The sequence below is a fragment of the Oncorhynchus masou genome, unplaced genomic scaffold (assembly GCF_036934945.1).
Source record: "Oncorhynchus masou masou isolate Uvic2021 unplaced genomic scaffold, UVic_Omas_1.1 unplaced_scaffold_1339, whole genome shotgun sequence".
Classification (NCBI taxonomy): domain Eukaryota; kingdom Metazoa; phylum Chordata; class Actinopteri; order Salmoniformes; family Salmonidae; genus Oncorhynchus; species Oncorhynchus masou.
In genome coordinates, this window is record NW_027003272.1 from 97,299 (window position 1) to 123,420 (window position 26,122).

The 26,122-nt window shown below is 46.2% G+C and overlaps 1 protein-coding gene across 1 annotated transcript in view; it reads left to right on the top strand.

The window, feature by feature from the left end:
• The window catches only part of LOC135530419 (semaphorin-5B-like), a 70,120-nt gene extending 47,540 nt beyond the window's left edge, over positions 1-22,580 (top strand). The window contains exons 13-21 of the mRNA XM_064958751.1: positions 1,636-1,779; positions 2,244-2,391; positions 2,751-2,976; positions 5,210-5,449; positions 18,295-18,465; positions 18,799-18,948; positions 19,181-19,219; positions 21,058-21,263; positions 22,388-22,580. Coding sequence (XP_064814823.1) covers positions 1,636-1,779; positions 2,244-2,391; positions 2,751-2,976; positions 5,210-5,449; positions 18,295-18,465; positions 18,799-18,948; positions 19,181-19,219; positions 21,058-21,263; positions 22,388-22,573 — 1,510 coding nt within the window. The 3' untranslated portion in view covers positions 22,574-22,580. The remainder of the gene's footprint in view (positions 1-1,635; positions 1,780-2,243; positions 2,392-2,750; positions 2,977-5,209; positions 5,450-18,294; positions 18,466-18,798; positions 18,949-19,180; positions 19,220-21,057; positions 21,264-22,387) is intronic.
• Positions 22,581-26,122: the final 3,542 nt, after the last annotated feature.

Sequence of the window (26,122 nt, forward strand, 5' to 3'; positions counted from 1 at the left end):
TCTTCTCTGTATACATCAATGATGTCGCTCTTGCTGCTGGTGAGTCTCTGATCCACCTCTACGCAGACGACACCATTCTGTATAATTCTGGCCCTTCTTTGGACACACACCCTCCAGGCAAGCTTCAATGCCATACAACTCTCCTTCCGTAGCCTCCAATTGCTCTTAAATACAAGAAAAACTAAATGTATGCTCTTCAACCGATCGCTGCCTGCACCTGCCCGCCTGTCCAACATCACTACTCTGGACGGTTCTGACTTAGAATACGTGGGCAACTACAAATACCTATGTGTCTGGTTAGACGTTAAACTCTCCTTCCAGACCCATATCAAACATCTCCAATCCAAAGTTAAATCTAGAATTGGCTTTCTATTTTGCAACAAAGCATCCTTCACTCATGCTGCCAAACATACCCTTGTAAAACTGACCATCCTACCATTCCTCGACTTCGGCGATGTCATTTACAAAATAGCCTCCAGTAGCCTACTCAACAAATTGGATGCAGTCTATCACAGTGCAATCCATTTTGTCACCAAAGCCCCATATACTACCCACCATTGCGACCTGTACGCTCTCGTTGGCTGGCCCTCACTGGCTCCATGTCATCTACAAGACCCTGCTAGGTAAAGTCCCCCCTTATCTCAGCTCGCTGGTCACCATAGCATCACCCACCTGTAGCACGCGCTCCAGCAGGTATATCTCTCTAGTCACCCCCAAAACCAATTCTTCCTTTGGCCGCCTCTCCTTCCAGTTCTCTGCTGCCAATGACTAGAACGAACATAAAAAAGTATCTGAAACTGGAAACACTTATCTCCCTCACTAGCTTCAGGCACCAGCTGTCAGAGCAGCTCACAAATTACTGCACCTGTACATAGCCCATCTATAATTTAGCCCAAACAACTACCTCTTTCTCTACTGTATTTATTTATTTTATTTATTTATTTTGCTCCTTTGCACCCCGTTATTTTTATTTCTACTTTGCACATTCTTCCACTGCAAATCTACCATTCCATTGTTTTACTTGCTATATTGTATTATTGACTGCATAGCTGGATTCTTCACCGATCTTTTATACTTTCTCCGGAACATAAAATTTCTTCGTACCTCAAGTTCTGTGAGGTGGAAGGATTTCCTTTGTTCTCCATGAAAATCTACTCTCTCTATACTGTGTGTCCATGAGAAGATCCTCAGGAATTTACGACGTCTCTCTGACCACAGCAACCTAGTTGAAGGAGGAAAGGGGGAGGCAGGGAGAGGGGGATGGGCTTGCTATGCCCAAAGAGGCCAACGTCATGACAGCTGTTAGAGTTTACAATAGACTAGGCTATTAGAGTTTTAGGTGAATCTGTGTGTCTTCCCAGTTGTTCTGAGTTTCTCTCTCTCTCTCTCTCTCTCTCTCTCTCTCTCTCTGTTTCTGTCTCTCTGTTTCTGTCTCTGTCTCTCTCTCTGTCTCTCTGTTTCTGTCTCTGTCTCTCTCTGTCTCTGTCTCTGTCTCTCTCTGTCTCTGTCTCTCTCTGTCTCTCTCTCTCTCTCTCTGTCTCTCTCTCTGTCTCTCTCTCTGTCTCTCTCTCTCTGTCCGTCTCTCTCTGTCTCTGTCCGTCTCTCTCTGTCTCTATGTCTCTCTGTCTCCTCTAGGAACGGAGGCTGGACCCCCTGGTCCACCTGGGGTCAGTGCAGCACCAGCTGTGGCATCGGGTACGAGGTGCGCCAGCGCTCCTGCAACAACCCCTCCCCCCGGCATGGGGGGCGTGTCTGTGTGGGACAAGGCCGAGATGAGAGGTGAGACAGAGGGACTCAATGCAGTACATACAGACAGGTTCACCTTCAGTCAGGTTCACATTCAGTCAGGTTCACATTCAGTCAGGTTCACATTCAGTCAGGTTCACATTCAGTCAGGTTCACATTCAGTCAGGTTCACCTTCAGTCAGGTTCACATTCAGTCAGGTTCACATTCAGTCAGGTTCACCTTCAGTCAGGTTCACATTCAGTCAGGTTCACATTCAGTCAGGTTCACATTCAGTCAGGTTCACCTTCAGTCAGGTTCACATTCAGTCAGGTTCACATTCAGTCAGGTTCACATTGTCAGGTTTTCTTGTGGCGTTGCAGGAGACCCTCGTTCAGCGTTGCAATGCCCTGAAATGGTGCACATATTGTAAAGCAGTGGTTCACCTTCTCTTACAGAGACCACCAGGCAGAAAGAGTAGGACTGCAGGTTTACCGTGTGTTTGTGTGTGTGTGTGTAGGCTGTGCAACGAGAAGAGCCCATGTCCCCTGCCTGTGATCTGGTCATCTTGGGGCTCCTGGTCTCAGTGCAGTGCAGAGTGTGGAGGAGGGGTCCATTCCCGGGTCAGGAGCTGTGAGAAGGGGAACACCTGCCCAGGATGTGCTCTGGTACACACACACACACACACACACACACACACACACACACACACACACACACACACACACACACACACACACACACACACACACACACACACACACACACACACACACACACACACACACACACACACACACACACACACACACACACACACACACACACACACACACACACACCCAAATGCATCCTTTACCACAACTTTCTCACAGATAACACCCTTATTTGATCTAGTGAATGGCATCTTTCATTATTCATTTATCATAGCCTGAGGATGAACAGTCAGGTCGAAGCTGACATATCCTCTCTCCTTTTCATACATCCTTCAATCCTCTCTCCTCTTCCCTAAAACACACTCCCCTAGGAGTACAAGACCTGTAACCTGGAGGCGTGTCCGGAGGTCCGTCGCAACACCCCCTGGACCCCCTGGATGCCGGTGAATGTGACCCAGGACGGGGCCCGCCAGGAGCAGAGGACCCGCTACACCTGCAGGGCCCTCCTTCCAGACCCTCATCAGCTGCAGCTGGGCAAGAAGAAGGTGGAGACCCGCGTCTGCCCCAACGACGGCACCGCCGCCTGTGAGACTGAAGGTAAGTCTGAGGTCCCACTCATACATACGTACTGGACATACACTCACACACTTTCTCCATACACCTTTCCCCCCTTCTAAAGAACCAAGGGCAGACAGGCAGACAGACAGACAGGCAGACAGGCAGGCAGGCAGACAGACAGACAGACAGACAGACAGACAGACAGGCAGGCAGGCAGGCAGGCAGGCAGGCAGACAGACAGACAGACAAGCCTGCTAAGCCTCTGATGTTATGCAGTGGGCTGTGGTTTTTAACCGGCCAGCTGGGATGACCCATGCTGTGCTCTCTGGGGCGAGACGATCTGGGCGGTCGTACCCAGTGACAGGCTCCCCGGGGTGGGGTAGGTGTCACAGTCCACAGCCTCTCATTGATTTAAAGGTCAGACAGGCAGGCAGAACGCCTCTCCTGCTGACAGTAACTAGACGGGGGAGAAGGGTGTGTGTGTGTGTGTGCATATTTAAGACAGGCTCCATGTAAAGCAAGGCATATAGAGAGGATGTGTTTGCAACGATTTGCAGATTATAGAGCAACCGCGTGGTCACCGGGCCTAAACACCATGTCACAGGCTGTCACCGGGCCTAAAAACCATTCACAGGCTGTCACCGGGCCTAAACACCATGTCACAGGCTGTCACCGGGCCTAAACACCATGTCACAGGCTGTCACCGGGCCTAAACACCATTCACAGGCTGTCACCGGGCCTAAACACCATTCACAGACTGTCACCGGCCTAAACACAATGTCACAGGCTGTCACTGGGCCTAAACACAATGTCACAGGCTGTCACCGGGCCTAAACACCATTCACAGGCTGTCACCGGGCCTAAACACCATTCACAGGCTGTCACCGGGCCTAAACACCATTCACAGGCTGTCACCGGGCCTAAACACCATTCACAGACTGTCACTGGGCCTAAACACAATGTCACAGGCTGTCATCGGGCCTAAACACAATGTCACAGGCTGTCACCGGGCCTAAACACCATTCACAGGCTGTCACCGGGCCTAAACACCATTCACAGACTGTCACCGGCCTAAACACAATGTCACAGGCTGTCACCGGGCCTAAACACAATATCACAGGCTGTCACCGGGCCTAAACACAGTGTCACAGGCTGTCACTGGGCCTAAACACCATGTCACAGGCTGTCACCGGGCCTAAACACCATGTCACAGGCTGTCACCGGGCCTAAACACCATGTCACAGGCTGTCACCAGGCCTAAACACCATGTCACAGGCTGTCACCGGGCCTAAACACCATGTCACAGGCTGTCACCGGGCCTAAACACCATGTCACAGGCTGTCACCGGGCCTGGCCTAAACACCATGTCACAGGCTGTCACCGGGCCTAAACACCATGTCACAGGCTGTCACTGGGCCTAAACACCATGTCACAGGCTGTCACCGGGCCTAAACACAATGTCACAGGCTGTCACCGGGCCTAAACACAATATCACAGGCTGTCACCGGGCCTAAACACAATGTCACAGGCTGTCACCGGGCCTAAACACCATGTCACAGGCTGTCACCGGGCCTAAACACAATGTCACAGACTGTCACCGGGCCTAAACACCATGTCACAGGCTGTCACCGGGCCTAAACACCATGTCACAGGCTGTCACCGGGCCTAAACACAATGTCACAGGCTGTAACCGGGCCTAAACACCATGTCATAGGCTGTCACCGGGCCTAAACACCATGTCACAGGCTGTCACCGGGCCTAAACACCATGTCACAGGCTGTCACCGGGCCTACACACTGTGTCACAGAGGCGCTGTCTAGACTCAAGAGGAGACATCTGGCCTCACAGTAACAGTAACATGGGCAGTATGACATATTTCTGCTGCCCTGGTTTCAAACCACACAGAAAATAAAAAGCTTTCAATTCATTATTGAAGTCATTTCCATAATTTAGGTGACGTGTTGCTTTTCTTTCACTTTTCAAAGAGTTCATCTGGAACCGATTAACCCAGATTTTACCCCACGGTTGAATGTTTGGCCCAGATTCTAACTGCCATGTCATGAGGAAGGAAGCCTCTGCACTCTTAGAACCAGCACATTGTCTGATATTTCATTGCCAAGCTTTAGGTCACAGAAGACCATTGTTTATCAGAGCTGTTCTCCTACCAGACCATTAGGAAAACAACATATTTATGACTTTGAGAAGTAAAAAGAATATTGTAAATCACCTTTTGTGTTGTAATGTCTCATGTATGAGTATATCTGTGATTCAGCCCTGGTTGAAGACTTGGTCAGGGCCAGTGGAGGAGGCAGTAGTGGTCGACCTTTGCTCCGACAACCAGGTGGCACCAGGTGGTCGCCGTGGGAGACATGGTCGACCTGCTCCCAGGAGTGTGCCAAAGGCTTCCGCACGCGCAAGCGCACCTGTGCCTCAGCAGAGGGCAAGAGCAGCCCCAGTGCCTGTAGTGGATCCCCAGTGGAATACCAGGACTACAACTCCCAGCCCTGCCCAGGTAAGACACTGACTACTCCAGTGCCTGTAGTGGATCCCCAGTGGAGTACCAGGACTACAACTCCCAGCCCTGCCCAGGTAAGACACTGACTACTCCAGTGCCTGTAGTGGATCCCCAGCAGTGGAGTACCAGGACTGCAACTCCCAGCCCTGCCCAGGTAAGACACTGACTACTCCAGTGCCTGTAGTGGATCCCCAGTGGAGTACCAGGACTACAACTCCCAGCCCTGCCCAGGTAAGACACTGACTACTCCAGTGCCTGTAGTGGATCCCCAGTGGAGTACCAGGACTACAACTCCCAGCCCTGCCCAGGTAAGACACTGACTACTCCAGTGCCTGTAGTGGATCCCCAGCAGTGGAGTACCAGGACTGCAACTCCCAGCCCTGCCCAGGTAAGACACTGACTACTCCAGTGCCTGTAGTGGATCCCCAGCAGTGGAGTACCAGGACTACAACTCCCAGCCCTGCCCAGGTAAGACACTGACTACTCCAGTGCCTGTAGTGGATCCCCAGTGGAGTACCAGGACTACAACTCCCAGCCCTGCCCAGGTAAGACACTGACTACTCCAGTGCCTGTAGTGGATCCCCAGTGGAGTACCAGGACTACAACTCCCAGCCCTGCCCAGGTAAGACACTGACTACTCCAGTGCCTGTAGTGGATCCCCAGCAGTGGAGTACCAGGACTGCAACTCCCAGCCCTGCCCAGGTAAGACACTGACTACTCCAGTGCCTGTAGTGGATCCCCAGTGGAGTACCAGGACTACAACTCCCAGCCCTGCCCAGGTAAGACACTGACTACTCCAGTGCCTGTAGTGGATCCCCAGTGGAGTACCAGGACTACAACTCCCAGCCCTGCCCAGGTAAGACACTGACTACTCCAGTGCCTGTAGTGGATCCCCAGCAGTGGAGTACCAGGACTACAACTCCCAGCCCTGCCCAGGTAAGACACTGACTACTCCAGTGCCTGTAGTGGATCCCCAGTGGAGTACCAGGACTACAACTCCCAGCCCTGCCCAGGTAAGACACTGACTACTCCAGTGCCTGTAGTGGATCCCCAGTGGAGTACCAGGACTACAACTCCCAGCCCTGCCCAGGTAAGACACTGACTACTCCAGTGCCTGTAGTGGATCCCCAGTGGAGTACCAGGACTACAACTCCCAGCCCTGCCCAGGTAAGACACTGACTACTCCAGTGCCTGTAGTGGATCCCCAGCAGTGGAGTACCAGGACTGCAACTCCCAGCCCTGCCCAGGTAAGACACTGACTACTCCAGTGCCTGTAGTGGATCCCCAGTGGAGTACCAGGACTACAACTCCCAGCCCTGCCCAGGTAAGACACTGACTACTCCAGTGCCTGTAGTGGATCCCCAGCAGTGGAGTACCAGGACTGCAACTCCCAGCCCTGCCCAGGTAAGACACTGACTACTCCAGTGCCTGTAGTGGATCCCCAGTGGAGTACCAGGACTACAACTCCCAGCCCTGCCCAGGTAAGACACTGACTACTCCAGTGCCTGTAGTGGATCCCCAGTGGAGTACCAGGACTACAACTCCCAGCCCTGCCCAGGTAAGACACTGACTACTCCAGTGCCTGTAGTGGATCCCCAGTGGAGTACCAGGACTACAACTCCCAGCCCTGCCCAGGTAAGACACTGACTACTCCAGTGCCTGTAGTGGATCCCCAGTGGAGTACCAGGACTACAACTCCCAGCCCTGCCCAGGTAAGACACTGACTACTCCAGTGCCTGTAGTGGATCCCCAGTGGAGTACCAGGACTACAACTCCCAGCCCTGCCCAGGTAAGACACTGACTACTCCAGTGCCTGTAGTGGATCCCCAGCAGTGGAGTACCAGGACTGCAACTCCCAGCCCTGCCCAGGTAAGACACTGACTACTCCAGTGCCTGTAGTGGATCCCCAGTGGAGTACCAGGACTACAACTCCCAGCCCTGCCCAGGTAAGACACTGACTACTCTAGTGCCTGTAGTGGATCCCCAGTGGAGTACCAGGACTACAACTCCCAGCCCTGCCCAGGTAAGACACTGACTACTCCAGTGCCTGTAGTGGATCCCCAGCAGTGGAGTACCAGGACTACAACTCCCAGCCCTGCCCAGGTAAGACACTGACTACTCTAGTGCCTGTAGTGGATCCCCAGTGGAGTACCAGGACTACAACTCCCAGCCCTGCCCAGGTAAGACACTGACTACTCCAGTGCCTGTAGTGGATCCCCAGTGGAGTACCAGGACTACAACTCCCAGCCCTGCCCAGGTAAGACACTGACTACTCTAGTGCCTGTAGTGGATCCCTAGTGGAGTACCAGGACTGCAACTCCCAGCCCTGCCCAGGTAAGACACTGTATATCTGCTCAAATACTGTACTGATCAATTCACCTAACGGGCAGTGTAGAACCGAGATTGGGATTCCTTCAAAGCTGACGATAGCCTTTCTCGGAGATCGCATTCATGGTAAAAGCTGCTTAAGCGTAAATTGCCTTTAAAAGTCTGTAGTGAAAAACAAACTGGTCTAATAAACATGAATAAAATGTTTTGTTTTCATGTGCAGAAAAACATGTTAAAAAAAACTCAGTATCTGGATAAATAGTTAACCCCTTACACTTGTGGGCCTTTATGGATTGGGCTAAATGGAAATGTTTCTTACAGAAGAAATATGGAAAGTATATGCAAAACCATGTTAGCAATTAAAAGGGAAAGGTTTGGAGATTATGGGAAAATGATGACTAACGTTGAGGACACAACAGTTCACCTGACTGACACAAGACTGAATCCAATTTATGTGCATTTTACATTTACTGTACTTTTTGCCGCATTTGTTGATAACAAAATCAAAGAAGTGTCAACTATAAGGCGCTATTTTTATCTCTCCTTGTTGTTTTGTTTGGAACACAACCCTGCATCCCTCCTTCACACAATTACTGTTGTTTTCGCATTCCAAAAACAGTCCATTATAAATCACAATCTGGGTCAGATGGGCATCATTTGAAAGCTTGTTCTACTGCCAACATGACGAGCTAAATTATAAAATACGTTAGGTTTTCACAAGGCAATTCAGAGAAGCAGGTCATCATTTTGATGTGCATAGAATGGAGTCATGAACAGTGGTGTTCAGTACTTAAGTAAAAATACTTTAAAGTACTACTTAAGTAGTTTTTTGGGGTATCTGTACTTTACTATTTATATTTTTGACAACTTTTACTTTTTCTCCAATACATTCCTAGAGAAAATAATGTACTTTTTACTCCATACATTTTCCTTAACATCCAAAATTACTAGTTACATTTTGAATGCTTTGCAGGACAGGAAAATGGTCTAATTCATGCACTTATCAAGAGAACATCTCCGGTCATCCCTACTGCCTCTGATCTGGCAGACTCACGAAACACAAATGCTTAGTTTGTAAATTATGTCTGAGTGTTGAAGTGTGCTCCTGGCTATCCATAAATGTAAAAAAAACAAGAAAATTGTGCCGTCAGGTTTGCTTAATATTAGGAATTTGAAATTATTTATACTTGTACTTTTGATACCTACAGTTGAAGTCGGAAGTTTACATACACCTTAGCCAAATACATTTAAACTCAGATTTTCACAATTCCTGACATTTAATATTAGTAAAAAGGATTAGGATCACCACTTTATTTTAAGAATGTGAAATGTCAGAATAATAGTAGAGAAAATTATTTATTTCAGCTTTTATTTCTTTCATCATGAGTAGCCTTCCACAAGCTTCCCACAATAAGTTGGGTGAATTTTGGCCCATTCCTCCTGACAGAGCTGGTGTAACTGAGTCAAGTTTGTAGGCCTCCTTGCTCGCACACGCTTTTTCAATTCTGCCAACAAATTTTCTTTAGGATTGAGGTCAGGGCTTTGTGATGGCCACTCCAATACCTTGACTTTGTTGTCCTTAAGCCATAACTTTGGAAGTATGCTTAGGGTCATTGTCAATTTGGAAGACCCATTTGCGACCAAGCTTTAACTTCCTGACTGATGTCTTGAGATGTTGCTTCAATATATCCACATAATTTTCTTCCCTCATGATGCCATCTATTTTGTGTACCCCCACAACATGATGCTGCCACCCCTGTGCTTCACGGTTGGGATGGTGTTCTTCAGCTTGCAAGCCTCCCCCTTTTTCCTCCAGACATAACAACGGTTATTATGGCCAAACAGTTCTATTTTTGTTTCATCAGACCAGAGGACATTTCTCCAAAAAGTTTGATATTTGTCCCAATGTGCAGTTGCAAACCGTAGTCTGGCTTTTTTATGGTGGTTTTGGAGCAGTGGCTTCTTCCTTGCTGAGCGGCCTTTCAGGTTATGTCGATCTAGGACTCCTTTTACTGTGGATATAGATACTTTTGTACCTGTTTCCTCCAGCATCATCACAAGGTCCTTTGCTGTTGATCTGGGATGGATTTGCACTTTTCACACCAGAGTACGTTCATCTCTAGGAGACAGAACGTGTCTCCTTCCTGAGCGGTATGACGACTGCGTGGTCCCATGGTGTTTATACTTGCGTACAGATTTGTACCTTCAGGCATTTGGATGAACCAGACAAGGATGAACCAGACTTGTGGAGGTCTACAATTATTTTTCTGAGGTCTTGGCTGATTTCTTTTGATTTTCCCATGATGTCAAGCAAAGAGGCACTGAGTTTAAAGGTAGGCCTTGAAATACATCCACAGGTACACCTCCAATTGACTCAAATTATGTCAATTAGCCTATCGGAAGCTTCTAAAGCCATGACATAAACAGATTTTCCAATCCGTTTAAAGGCACAGTCAACTTAGTGTATGTAAACTTCTGACCCACTGGAATTGTGATAAAGTGAATTATAAGTGAAATAATCTGTCTGTAAGCAATTGTTGGAATAATTACTTGCGTCATGCACAAAGTAGATGTCCTAACCGACTTGCCAAAACTATAGTCTGTTAACAAGAAATTTGTGGAGTGGTTGAAAAACGAGTTTTAATGACTCCAACCTAAGTGTATGTAAACTTCCAACTTATATTTTTTGCGATTACATTTACTTCTGATACTTAAGTACATTTAATACTTTTACTCAAGAAGTATTTTACTGAGTGACTTTCATTTTTACTTCGTTTTCGTTTTAAGGTATCGATACTTTTACTCAAGTATGACAGTTGGGTACTTTTCCCACCACTGGCCATGAATGTATTCTGCTGCATGGTCCACGGAACATGTTGACAATGTAACTAACATAGACTCATTCTGTTCATGACAACCCAGGGTATAACGCCATGTCATCTCATAACTAATATAGACTCATTCTGTTCAGGACAACCCAGGGTATAACGCCATCTCATAACTAACATAGACTCATTCTGTTCAGGACAACCCAGGGTATAACACCATGTCATCTCATAACTAACATAGACTCATTCTGTTCAGGACAACCCAGGGTATAACACCATGTCATCTCATAACTAACATAGACTCATTCTGTTCAGGACAACCCAGGGTATAACACCATCTCATAACTAACATAGACTCATTCTGTTCAGGACAACCCAGGGTATAACGCCATGTCATCTCATAACTAACATAGACTCATTCTGTTCAGGACAACCCAGGGTATAACACCATGTCATCTCATAACTAACATAGACTCATTCTGTTCATGACAACCCAGGGTATAACGCCATGTCATCTCATAACTAACATAGACTCATTCTGTTCAGGACAACCCAGGGTATAACACCATCTCATAACTAACATAGACTCATTCTGTTCAGGACAACCCAGGGTATAACACCATGTCATCTCATAACTAACATAGACTCATTCTGTTCAGGACAACCCAGGGTATAACGCCATGTCATCTCATAACTAACATAGACTCATTCTGTTCAGGACAACCCAGGGTATAACACCATGTCATCTCATAACTAACATAGACTCATTCTGTTCAGGACAACCCAGGGTATAACACCATGTCATCTCATAACTAACATAGACTCATTCTGTTCAGGACAACCCAGGGTATAACACCATGTCATCTCATAACTAACATAGACTCATTCTGTTCAGGACAACCCAGGGTATAACACCATGTCATAACTAACATAGACTCATTCTGTTCAGGACAACCCAGGGTATAACGCCATGTCATCTCATAACTAACATAGACTCATTCTGTTCAGGACAACCCAGGGTATAACGTCATGTCATCTCATAACTAACATAGACTCATTCTGTTCAGGACAACCCAGGGTATAACGTCATCTCATAACTAACATAGACTCATTCTGTTCAGGACAACCCAGGGTATAACACCATGTCATCTCATAACTAACATAGACTCATTCTGTTCAGGACAACCCAGGGTATAACACCATGTCATCTCATAACTAACATAGACTCATTCTGTTCAGGACAACCCAGGGTATAACACCATGTCATCTCATAACTAACATAGACTCATTCTGTTCAGGACAACCCAGGTTATAACGCCATGTCATCTCATAACTAACATAGACTCATTCTGTTCAGGACAACCCAGGGTATAACACCATGTCATCTCATAACTAACATAGACTCATTCTGTTCAGGACAACCCAGGGTATAACACCATCTCATAACTAACATAGACTCATTCTGTTCAGGACAACCCAGGGTATAACACCATGTCATCTCATAACTAACATAGACTCATTCTGTTCAGGACAACCCAGGGTATAACGCCATGTCATCTCATAACTAACATAGACTCATTCTGTTCAGGACAACCCAGGGTATAACACCATGTCATCTCATAACTAACATAGACTCATTCTGTTCAGGACAACCCAGGGTATAACACCATCTCATAACTAACATAGACTCATTCTGTTCAGGACAACCCAGGGTATAACACCATGTCATCTCATAACTAACATAGACTCATTCTGTTCAGGACAACCCAGGGTATAACGCCATGTCATCTCATAACTAACATAGACTCATTCTGTTCAGGACAACCCAGGGTATAACACCATGTCATCTCATAACTAACATAGACTCATTCTGTTCAGGACAACCCAGGGTATAACACCATCTCATAACTAACATAGGCTCATTCTGTTCAGGACAACCCAGGGTATAACGCCATGCCATCTCATAACTAACATAGACTCATTCTGTTCAGGACAACCCAGGGTATAACACCATGTCATCTCATAACTAACATAGACTCATTCTGTTCAGGACAACCCAGGGTATAACACCATGTCATCTCATAACTAACATAGACTCATTCTGTTCAGGACAACCCAGGGTATAATGCCATGTCATCTTGTAACTAACATAGACTCATTCTGTTCAGGACAACCCAGAGTATAACGCCATGTCATCTCATAACTAACATAGGTTCATTCTGTTCAGGACAACCCAGGGTATAACACCATCTCATAACTAACATAGACTCATTCTGTTCAGGACAACCCAGGGTATAACGCCATCTCATAACTAACATAGACTCATTCTGTTCAGGACAACCCAGGGTATAACACCATGTCATCTCATAACTAACATAGACTCATTCTGTTCAGGACAACCCAGGGTATAACGCCATCTCATAACTAACATAGACTCATTCTGTTCAGGACAACCCAGGGTATAACACCATGTCATCTCATAACTAACATAGACTCATTCTGTTAAGGACAACCCAGGGTATAACACCATCTCATAACTAACATAGACTCATTCTGTTCAGGACAACCCAGGGTATAACGCCATCTCATAACTAACATAGACTCATTCTGTTCAGGACAACCCAGGGTATAACACCATGTCATCTCATAACTAACATAGACTCATTCTGTTCAGGACAACCCAGGGTATAACGCCATGTCATCTCATAACTAACATAGACTCATTCTGTTCAGGACAACCCAGGGTATAACACCATGTCATCTCATAACTAACATAGACTCATTCTGTTCAGGACAACCCAGGGTATAACACCATCTCATAACTAACATAGGCTCATTCTGTTCAGGACAACCCAGGGTATAACGCCATGCCATCTCATAACTAACATAGACTCATTCTGTTCAGGACAACCCAGGGTATAACACCATGTCATCTCATAACTAACATAGACTCATTCTGTTCAGGACAACCCAGGGTATAACACCATGTCATCTCATAACTAACATAGACTCATTCTGTTCAGGACAACCCAGGGTATAATGCCATGTCATCTTGTAACTAACATAGACTCATTCTGTTCAGGACAACCCAGAGTATAACGCCATGTCATCTCATAACTAACATAGGTTCATTCTGTTCAGGACAACCCAGGGTATAACACCATCTCATAACTAACATAGACTCATTCTGTTCAGGACAACCCAGGGTATAACGCCATCTCATAACTAACATAGACTCATTCTGTTCAGGACAACCCAGGGTATAACACCATGTCATCTCATAACTAACATAGACTCATTCTGTTCAGGACAACCCAGGGTATAACGCCATCTCATAACTAACATAGACTCATTCTGTTCAGGACAACCCAGGGTATAACACCATGTCATCTCATAACTAACATAGACTCATTCTGTTCAGGACAACCCAGGGTATAACACCATCTCATAACTAACATAGACTCATTCTGTTCAGGACAACCCAGGGTATAACGCCATCTCATAACTAACATAGACTCATTCTGTTCAGGACAACCCAGGGTATAACACCATGTCATCTCATAACTAACATAGACTCATTCTGTTCAGGACAACCCAGGGTATAACGCCATCTCATAACTAACATAGACTCATTCTGTTCAGGACAACCCAGGGTATAACACCATGTCATCTCATAACTAACATAGACTCATTCTGTTCAGGACAACCCAGGGTATAACGCCATGTCATCTTGTAACTAACATAGGCTCATTCTGTTCAGGACAACCCAGGGTATAACGCCATGTCATCTTGTAACTAACATAGGCTCATTCTGTTCAGGACAACCCAGGGTATAACGCCATGTCATCTCATAACTAACATAGACTCATTCTGTTCAGGACAACCCAGGGTATAACGCCATCTCATAACTAACATAGACTCATTCTGTTCAGGACAACCCAGGGTATAACACCATGTCATCTCATAACTAACATAGACTCATTCTGTTCAGGACAACCCAGGGTATAACGCCATGTCATCTTGTAACTAACATAGACTCATTCTGTTCAGGACAACCCAGGGTATAACGCCATGTCATCTCATAACTAACATAGACTCATTCTGTTCAGGACAACCCAGGGTATAACACCATGTCATCTCATAACTAACATAGACTCATTCTGTTCAGGACAACCCAGGGTATAACACCATGTCATCTCATAACTAACATAGACTCATTCTGTTCAGGACAACCCAGGGTATAACACCATGTCATCTCATAACTAACATAGAATAATTCTGTTCAGGACAACCCAGGGTATAATGCCATGTCATCTAGTAACTAACATAGACTCATTCTGTTCAGGACAACCCAGAGTATAACGCCATGTCATCTCATAACTAACATAGGTTCATTCTGTTCAGGACAACCCAGGGTATAACACCATCTCATAACTAACATAGACTCATTCTGTTCAGGACAACCCAGGGTATAACGCCATCTCATAACTAACATAGACTCATTCTGTTCAGGACAACCCAGGGTATAACACCATGTCATCTCATAACTAACATAGACTCATTCTGTTCAGGACAACCCAGGGTATAACGCCATCTCATAACTAACATAGACTCATTCTGTTCAGGACAACCCAGGGTATAACACCATGTCATCTCATAACTAACATAGACTCATTCTGTTCAGGACAACCCAGGGTATAACACCATCTCATAACTAACATAGACTCATTCTGTTCAGGACAACCCAGGGTATAACGCCATCTCATAACTAACATAGACTCATTCTGTTCAGGACAACCCAGGGTATAACACCATGTCATCTCATAACTAACATAGACTCATTCTGTTCAGGACAACCCAGGGTATAACGCCATGTCATCTTGTAACTAACATAGGCTCATTCTGTTCAGGACAACCCAGGGTATAACGCCATGTCATCTTGTAACTAACATAGGCTCATTCTGTTCAGGACAACCCAGGGTATAACGCCATGTCATCTCATAACTAACATAGACTCATTCTGTTCAGGACAACCCAGGGTATAACGCCATCTCATAACTAACATAGACTCATTCTGTTCAGGACAACCCAGGGTATAACACCATGTCATCTCATAACTAACATAGACTCATTCTGTTCAGGACAACCCAGGGTATAACGCCATGTCATCTTGTAACTAACATAGGCTCATTCTGTTCAGGACAACCCAGGGTATAACGCCATGTCATCTCATAACTAACATAGACTCATTCTGTTCAGGACAACCCAGGGTATAACACCATGTCATCTCATAACTAACATAGACTCATTCTGTTCAGGACAACCCAGGGTATAACACCATGTCATCTCATAACTAACATAGACTCATTCTGTTCAGGACAACCCAGGGTATAACACCATCTCATAACTAACATAGACTCATTCTGTTCAGGACAACCCAGGGTATAACACCATGTCATCTCATAACTAACATAGACTCATTCTGTTCAGGACAACCCAGGGTATAACGCCATGTCATCTCATAACTAACATAGACTCATTCTGTTCAGGACAACCCAGGGTATAACGCCATGTCATCTCATAACTAACATAGACTCATTCTGTTCAGGACAACCCAGGGTATAACACCATCTCATAACTAACATAGACTCATTCTGTTCAGGACAACCCAGGGTATAACGCCATCTCATAACTAACATAGACTCATTCTGTTCAGGACAACCCAGGGTATAACGCCATCTCATAACTAACATAGACTCATTCTGTTCAGGACAACCCAGGGTATAACGCCATCTCATAACTAACATAGACTCATTCTGTTCAGGACAACCCAGGGTATAACGCCATGTCATCTCATAACTAACATAGACTCATTCTGTTCAGGACAACCCAGGGTATAACGCCATCTCATAACTAACATAGACTCATTCTGTTCAGGACAACCCAGGGTATAACACCATGTCATCTCATAACTAACATAGACTCATTCTGTTCAGGACAACCCAGGGTATAACACCATGTCATCTCATAACTAACATAGACTCATTCTGTTCAGGACAACCCAGGGTATAACGCCATCTCATAACTAACATAGACTCATTCTGTTCAGGACAACCCAGGGTATAACGCCATCTCATAACTAACATAGACTCATTCTGTTCAGGACAACCCAGGGTATAACACCATGTCATCTCATAACTAACATAGACTCATTCTGTTCAGGACAACCCAGGGTATAACGCCATGTCATCTCATAACTAACATAGACTCATTCTGTTCAGGACCACCCAGAGTATAACGCCATGTCATCTCATAACTAACATAGACTCATTCTGTTCAGGACAACCCAGGGTATAACGCCATGTCATCTCCTAACTAACATAGACTCATTCTGTTCAGGACAACCCAGGGTATAACACCATGTCATAACTAACATAGACTCATTCTGTTCAGGACAACCCAGGGTATAACGCCATGTCATCTCATAACTAACATAGACTCATTCTGTTCAGGACAACCCAGGGTATAACGCCATGTCATCTTGTAACTAACATAGACTCATTCTGTTCAGGACCACCCAGGGTATAACACCATGTCATAACTAACATAGACTCATTCTGTTCAGGACCACCCAGGGTATAACACCATGTCATCTCATAACTAACATAGGCTCATTCTGTTCAGGACCACCCAGGGTATAACACCATGTCATCTCATAACTAACATAGACTCATTCTGTTCAGGACAACCCAGGGTATAACGCCATGTCATCTCATAACTAACATAGACTCATTCTGTTCAGGACAACCCAGGGTATAACGCCATCTCATAACTAACATAGACTCATTCTGTTCAGGATAACCCAGGGTATAACGCCATGTCATCTCATAACTAACATAGACTCATTCTGTTCAGGACAACCCAGGGTATAACGCCATGTCATCTCATAACTAACATAGACTCATTCTGTTCAGGACAACCCAGGGTATAACGCCATCTCATAACTAACATAGACTCATTCTGTTCAGGACAACCCAGGGTATAACACCATGTCATCTCATAACTAACATAGGCTCATTCTGTTCAGGACAACCCAGGGTATAACACCATGTCATCTCATAACTAACATAGACTCATTCTGTTCAGGACAACCCAGGGTATAACGCCATGTCATCTTGTAACTAACTGTACGTCAACATAGTGATCATAAACGTTGACACTATATGACATGAGTTTTATGATATGGAAATGTGAAGTGCGCATTTGGACTCACTGGTGTTTGGCTAGCTTGTATGATGTCAAAGTGGTATTTATTATAATTCTCAACGTATCCTCTTTCAAAATACATCGCGTCCTTGTAATTTAAAGCATTCCCCTCACTCAGACAACAACAAATGTGAAAAAGTTGCCTAATTACCTGGAGGGATGGGGGACAACTTCTTGTTGTCGTCTGTCAGTCGAAACCCATACAGAGCTGTGAAGCGCAGAGCCAGAGCTGTATAACATGTTACTTTACAGCCACTGTGTTCCAATGTAGGTGCTTATCAGTGTCCAAATCAGCCCTTTTCAACCTGTATACTGACTGTGAAGGACTACAGGAAATAAACTGTTTATACTTTCTATAAAAGTTTGGTGCCTCTGTGTGTGTGTGTGTGTGTGTGTGTGTGTGTGTGTGTGTGTGTCCAGTAAAAGGAACCTGGACGTGCTGGGCGTCATGGTCTCACTGCTCCGCCAACTGTGGAGGTGGGCACTACCAGCGTACCCGTACCTGTAGCAACCCTGCCCCCACCAACGGAGGTGACATCTGCATCGGCCTGCACACTGAAGAGGCCCTGTGCAACACACACACCTGTGAAGGTATGCAGAATGTACAGATTCACAGATGACAGATATGCAGCACTCAGTCATACACAGATACACAACATTCAATCATATCCTGCACAGGTACACATATTTGCGGCATTCGTTCATACAAATATTGTTTTAAAAATGTTCAGCATTCAAAGTAACTCGTTTAATTTAAATGATGGTGTATAAGTCATGTTAAGGTTATGTAGCTGCTATGCTGAGTTTACTGTGGCTTTGCTTTGACTTATAGTGGTACCACAACTCATCATCCTCTCTTCTCTCCGTCCACCCTCTCCTCTCTCTCCTCCAACCCCCTCCACTCCTCATCTGCTGTTCCTCCAGGTGGCTGGCTGCTGTGGTCAGAGTGGGGGGAGTGTGACGAGGAGGGGCTGCAGCATCGCAGCAGGGAGTGTGGGGAACGGGAGGCAGACCCCAGCCTGTGTCAGGGCAATGCCACCGTGAGCAGGCCCTGCCAGCCCCCCGAGGTGCCGGGTCAGTCCCCAACATTTAGAACACACTGCTAAATAGCCAGCTGACCATCACTTTATGGGCAGTGCTTGGTTGGTTTTGCTGCAGAAAATGGTACTCTGTGATTGTGGGGAGCTTTGACTCTATTGGCTGGTTGAATTGTGCATTGCAGTAACAGTCTGTTTCTCTCTCGGTTCCTCCCTATTTCTTTCCTCTTCTTCTATCTATTTTTCTCTCTCTATATTTTTCTCCGCAGTCGTTCTGCCTGGACAGGATAACGATCAGCGCTGTGGGGGTAAGTGACTTACGAGATTCCCCTCCCCCATCCCAGTGGGGGGTTACAGGGACCCCAAGGACATGGAGCGTGACTCTCGCCACCCCCTTTTCCCCCTCTCCACTTGTTTTACGCCCGTCCCACTCCTGTTGCATCACAAATGAACCATCGCCACCCTGATTACACACAATGCTATCATTCCTAAAAGCTTTAGGCCTAGATTCAATCAGATCAAGCGTTAACGGGCAATAGCAAATACCCGCAGCTGATATTTTGGCGGTGTTGGAGATGTAACTGTGTTGGAGCTGTCAAATCAGGGAGCAGCTGCTATTGGTCATTGTCCAGAAGCCACACCCCGTCCCACTCGCATTACAAGTTCACAATGACAAAGTGTAGAATGTATAGAAATAATTGCTCTCAAATCAAAAATCATTAAACAAAAATAATGAGGATTTCTATCAGCCTAATCAAGGTGTAGATGACATCTCACATTCCAGTGTTAAAACTTCTAAACAAGGCTGCAAGGGATTTCTCTTAATGCGACACTGTTCAGCCAATGGCAATGTCTGCTTTAGGAATGATGCCAGGAGCCGCTTGTGGATCTGACAGCTCTAACACAGTTCCAACTCTGACACTGTCAAAACAACCACTATGTGGATGTAGGCTCAAGCGGATCTGATTGACTAAAGCCTTGTTCACATTGGCAGTTTGAAGTGATTCAAATTTTTTAAAAATCCACATCTGGTCCGAATCTGTTATTTTTCCTGCAGTCTGAACAGCCAAAAAGTAAATGGAATCAAATATTTCAAGACATATTTCAAACCACCTTTGTAGGTGGTTTGCAATCAGATGCAAATCTGATTCCTGGCTGTGCAACTTCTGTCTGAACGATCAAATTTGATTTATTTGGTAAATATTGTTGCTTACTAACTAGTGGGTTGACAGTTTTGACAAGACCATGTGGAAGCTAATTAGCTTGTTAATTTAAGAACAATTTACTGAATGTGCTAGAAAGCTAAACAGCTAGCTAGCTGACGGCTGTGGCTAGCTGGCTGACTGCTGTGGCTAGCTAGCTGACGGCTGTGGCTAGCTAGCTGACGGCTGTGGCTAGCCGAAAAGGATTAGTTTTAAAAGTTGGATCATGTTATCCTTTGAGGTTTTAAAAAAAGTGTTCTTCCTCTATGAATTTGAACATTCAAAACAACAGGGAGGCATTGTTGTCACCTTAGCTTGCTAGATAACTTCTGAGTGATAGGAAGCACGAGCACCACCAATCAGGCTACACCACCGCGCACACATCCGTCGTTACTATGACAACTAGCATAGCAACGTCAGCAAATGACTGCTGTCTGAACACACACAAATCTGATTTGGTCACTTGTAACTTGCTGTTTGGACAGTCAGTATTCCAAAACAGATTTGAAGAACTAATTTGAGTCTCAAGGCGTGCAGTGTGAACAAGGCTTTAGTTTCAGTATGATTCTTGGTCTTTTGAGCGGATCCTCTCATGACAAAAACATTATGGAGCTATTGCAATGTTGCGAGTAGACCTGGGTTCAAATACTATTTGTAATCTTTCCAAGACCAGGGTTCACACTTTTAGAAATGTTCCATTTAGCCAGGAAAGCTCAATTAAGCACAGATAAGGCATTTTAACTGATTTCAAATAGTATTTGAAACCAGGTCTGATCACTAGCTTAGCTGCACTTAGCCTTCAAAACAGGTTTGAACTCACAATTTTTAGGGAACAAGACTACATTGCCAAAACAGACATATTGGAACATTTTAAATAACTGATTATGTAGTAAACAATACCAATGATATTCTAACTATGGACCTTTTCTCTCTCCTCCCACCAGCCTTCTCTCTGTTCCACCTGATGGCCACGGGAGCGTTGTGTTTCTTTGCAGCGGTGGGGCTGTCGGTCCTGGTCTACGCCTACTGCCAACGACTCCACAAGCCCTCCCAGGAGTCAGCCGTCATCCACCCCACCACGCCCAACCACCTCAGCTATAAGGGCAACACGACGCCAAAGAACGAGAAGTACACCCCCATGGAGTTCAAGGTGGAGTATTCCACTCTTTCTACCCCCCCACCCCCCACACACACACACACTTACACACAGGGAATGGAACAATCCGTTAGGGCAGAGTCAGACCTGCAGGTTCAGATAGATAACATTGGTTTTCTTTCAAATGCTTTTAAATAAGCCTGCCTGGAGTGCCAGATGGGTGGGGTTTGCACTTTTGGAACTACTCCATTGCATCAGGCGAGCCCAATCAAGCACAGATGAAGAATTTGAAAGAAAGTAAATATTATTTGAACATAGGTCTGCTTCAAATACCAAATATCAGACCTCAAATGGTCAGGTCATTGTAGTCCTTGCTTGTCTGATTGTGCCTATTTTGCTCTTTGGTAGAATGGCAGAGAGACAGTGTCCGTCCGTCCTTCCTGCCCTTGTGATGTCCCAGTGATATACCGTCTGTTTTCCTCCCACTCTTTATTAATGTGTTCATTAGCCTGTTAACCTATCAGAAAGGAGGGCGAGACTCACACAGCTGTGTTTGATTAATCGAGCCATTACTTGAATTAATTAACTAACGTCTGCTCTTTGGCTGTCTCCTCATACACACACACACACACACACACACACACACACACACACACACACACACACACACAAACCATCCCTCATGTCCTTCCTGTGTCTTCCTCTCGCCATGGTTACCAGCGATTACCACCATGGTTTGTCTATCTGAGACCCCCTAGAGGGATCGGTAGTCCATCTGTGTGTGATTGATCGTGTCTACTTGTTGATACAGTTTTATGTATTATACTATCTCTGTGTGATTGATCGGGTCTGTGTGTGAAGATACAGTATGATGTAACTGTGGGAGAGAATCTCAATTGCTTACTCCTTGTGTCCTCGCCTCTGTCTCAAAACCCAAAGCCAGAGGTCACGCCCCTTGACCTTCTTCACCAATGGGTTTTGAGAAGGAGGCGAGGAGAGAGATTCTCCCTGAGTGTTAGTGGGTGGTACAGTATGGCGTTGCAGCGAAGTGGAACTGGAAACAAAAATGAGCTTTCTCATTGGACGAGATCAGGTTGCGCCTCCTGCCTTTAGAAACGTTTTCTCCCATGTTGCACCTACTGATCACCCCCTGTTCTGTTCCCTTCTGTCTTCCACAGACGCTGAACAAGAACAACCTTCTCCCGGACGAAAGCTGCAACTTCTTCCCCTCGTCCCTCTCGCCCCTCCCCTCTCTCCCCCAGAATAACGTTTACACCACCACCTACTACCCTGCACCCCTGGGCAAATACGACCACCCCTTCCACCCCGACTCACCTTGCAGGAACTATATGCACCACAGTTGAGACAGGACCCCCCCAACTCTCTTCTCTATGGGAATTTGGAAGCACTCCTGCACCCCAGACCCTTCACCGTTTCCTCTCCTCTCTCCTCTCCTCTCCTCTCCTCTATTGAGTGTGTGCTTTGCTACAGTGAGGGGGAGCTGTGTTGACGACCGGGCAGACCTTTGAACTGGGTGTGTCCACTCAAGGTCCGAACCATGCACGTTCTTCTCAATCACCAGTGCGGGCGGAGGTTGAACTGTCCCTGTCAACCAACAGGAGAATAATTTCGTATCATTGTAACTGTTCAGTTGATATGACTGTTTTTATGACGTTGTTTTTCTACTCTACTGTGCAGTACAGCAACTCATCTCAAGAGGAGGAAGTAGACTGGACCATGTGGAATGCTGGGAGTTGGAGTCTTATGAGGGAGCTGGGCTGTAGCAGCCTTATGGTTCAGTATGGAGATTCACTACTTGTGGAATCTGTTCTAAAACAACGCTGTTAAAGGTCTCCTGTAAAACCCTACGGTATCAGATCATGTATATCACAGAAACCCACAGACTTCACATTTGATCTGAGGAGAATATAAGACATTGTGGCTGGTTTGTATTCGATATAGACGGCAAAATCAACCGTTCCCAAAGGATACCGTACCGGAATATGCTGACCAAGACACCTTCCAGCTCTAAACACCGGCTTTATGATGGTGAAAATGCAGAACTCAATGACACTGACAGTATGGGCACGTTTGTCATGCTTCTGCTCACCAACTTGTTTCTCCTGTCTGTTTGGACACGCTGCATCAGATTAGCCTCATGGTCAATTGCCCCCGCAGTGTGGACGAACAGAGAGGGAAAGGGAGTGAGGGGCTGGTACTGCTTTCATCTGAGCAGCCCAAGGACTCCTGGGTCACGTCCCAAATGGCACCCTATTCCCTATATAGTGCACTACTTTTGACTAGAGCCCAATGGGCCCTGGTTGAAAGGAGTGCACTATGTAGGGAATATGGAACCAAATGGGACGTGACCATGGCCTCTGAAAGGGTTTATAATCCTGTAACTACCTGCACCGACACCCAAAAATGACAATAGCGGGGATTCAGAGTCGATGTAAAAGGAGGCAATTTTGAGAAAAAACATGTATTTTGAACAACCCAGATACTCAGCGATCCTGTCTCACCACCCTCATCCCTTCAAATGGTTCGCTGTCTCACCACCCTCATCCCTTAAAATGGATCGCTGTCTCACCACCCTCATCCCTTCAAATGGTTCACTGTCTAACCACCCTCATCCCTTCAAATAGTTCGCTGTCTCACCACCCTCATCCCTTCAAATGGATCGCTGTCTCACCACCCTCATCCCTTCAAATGGATTGCTGTCTCACCACCCTCATCCCTTCAAATGGATCGCTGTCTCACCACCCTCATCCCTTCAAATGGTTCGCTGTCTCACCACCCTCATCCATTCAAATGGTTTGCTGTCTCACCACCCTCATCCCTTCAAATGGTTCGCTGTCTCACCACCCTCATCCCTTCAAATGGTTCGCTGTCTCACCACCCTCATCCCTTCAAATGGTTCGCTGTCTAACCACCCTCATCCCTTCAAATGGATCGCTGTCTCACCACCCTCATCCCTTCAAATGGTTCGCTGTCTCACCACCCTCATCCCTTCAAATGGTTCGCTGTCTAACCACCCTCATCCCTTCAAATGGTTCGCTGTCTCACCACCCTCATCCCTTCAAATGGTTCGCTGTCTCACCACCCTCATCCCTTCAAATGGTTCGCTGTCTAACCACCCTCATCCCTTCAAATGGTTCGTGTCTAACCACCCTCATCCCTTCAAATGGTTCGCTGTCTCACCACCCTCATCCCTTCAAATGGTTCGCTGTCTCACCACCCTCATCCCTTCAAATGGTTCGCTGTCTAACCACCCTCATCCCTTCAAATGGTTCGCTGTCTAACCACCCTCATCCCTTCAAATGGTTCGCTGTCTCACCACCCTCATCCCTTCAAATGGTTCGCTGTCTCACCACCCTCATCCCTTCAAATGGTTCGCTGTCTAACCACCCTCATCCCTTCAAATGGTTCGCTGTCTAACCACCCTCATCCCTTCAAATGGTTCGCTGTCTCACCACCCTCATCCCTTCAAATGGATAGCTGTCTCACCACCCTCATCCCTTCAAATGGATCGCTGTCTCACCACCCTCATCCCTTCAAATGGATCGCTGTCTCACCACCCTCATCCCTTCAAATGGATCGCTGTCTCACCACCCTCATCCCTTCAAATTGATTGCTGTCTCACCACCCTCATCCCTTCAACTGGTTTGCTGTCTCACCACCCTCATCCCTTCAAATGGTAAGATGTTTCACCACCCTCATCCCTTCAACTGGTTAGCTGTCTCACCACCCTCATCCCTTCAAATGGATCGCTGTCTCACCACCCTCATCCCTTCAAATGGTTCGCTGTCTCACCACCCTCATCCCTTCAAATGGTTCGCTGTCTCACCACCCTCATCCCTTCAAATTGATAGCTGTCTCACCACCCTCATCCCTTCAAATGGATCGCTGTCTCACCACCCTCATCCCTTCAAATGGTTCGCTGCCTCACCACCCTCATCCCTTCAAATGGTTCGCTGTCTCACCACCCTCATCCCTTCAAATGGTTCGCTGTCTCACCACCCTCATCCCTTCAAATGGTTCGTTGTCTCACCACCCTCATCCCTTCAAATAGTTCGCTGTCTCACCACCCTCATCCCTTCAAATGGTTCGTTGTCTCACCACCCTCATCCCTTCAAATAGTTCGCTGTCTCACCACCTTCATCCCTTCAAATAGTTCGCTGTCTCACCACCCTCATCCCTTCAAATAGTTCGCTGTCTCACCACCCTCATCCCTTCAAATAGTTCGCTGTCTCACCACCCTCATCCCTTCAAATGGATCGCTGTCTCACCACCCTCATCCCTTCAAATGGTTCGCTGTCTCACCACCCTCATCCTTTCAAATGGATCGCTGTCTCACCACCCTCATCCCTTCAAATGGTTCGCTGTCTCACCACCCTCATCCCTTCAAATAGTTCGCTGTCTCACCACCCTCATCCCTTCAAATGGATAAATGGATGCATCAAATTGGAAATGTGGGGAAATGATCTGTAAACCAAACCTTGACGTGAAGCATGATGAATACAGTTAGTGTGTAAGGGCACTGTTTCATCATCATGCCACAGGAAAATGTGTTTGTCATGTTGGTATGATGACATGGGTATGGAATGGGGGCAGATAAGATCATCACCTGGATTACAATACTGGATCACTCAGCACCTCCTCCACTAGATCACAATACTGGATCACTCAGCACCTCCTCCACTAGATCACAATACTGGATCACTCAGCACCTCCTCCACTAGATCACAATACTGGATCACTCAGCACCTCCTCCACTAGATCACAATACTGGATCACTCAGCACCTCCTCCACTAGATCACAATACTGGATCACTCAGCACCTCCTCCACTAGATCACTAAATGACACTGAGCTGATGGTAGGCCATCTTCACCTAAATGACACTGAGCTGAT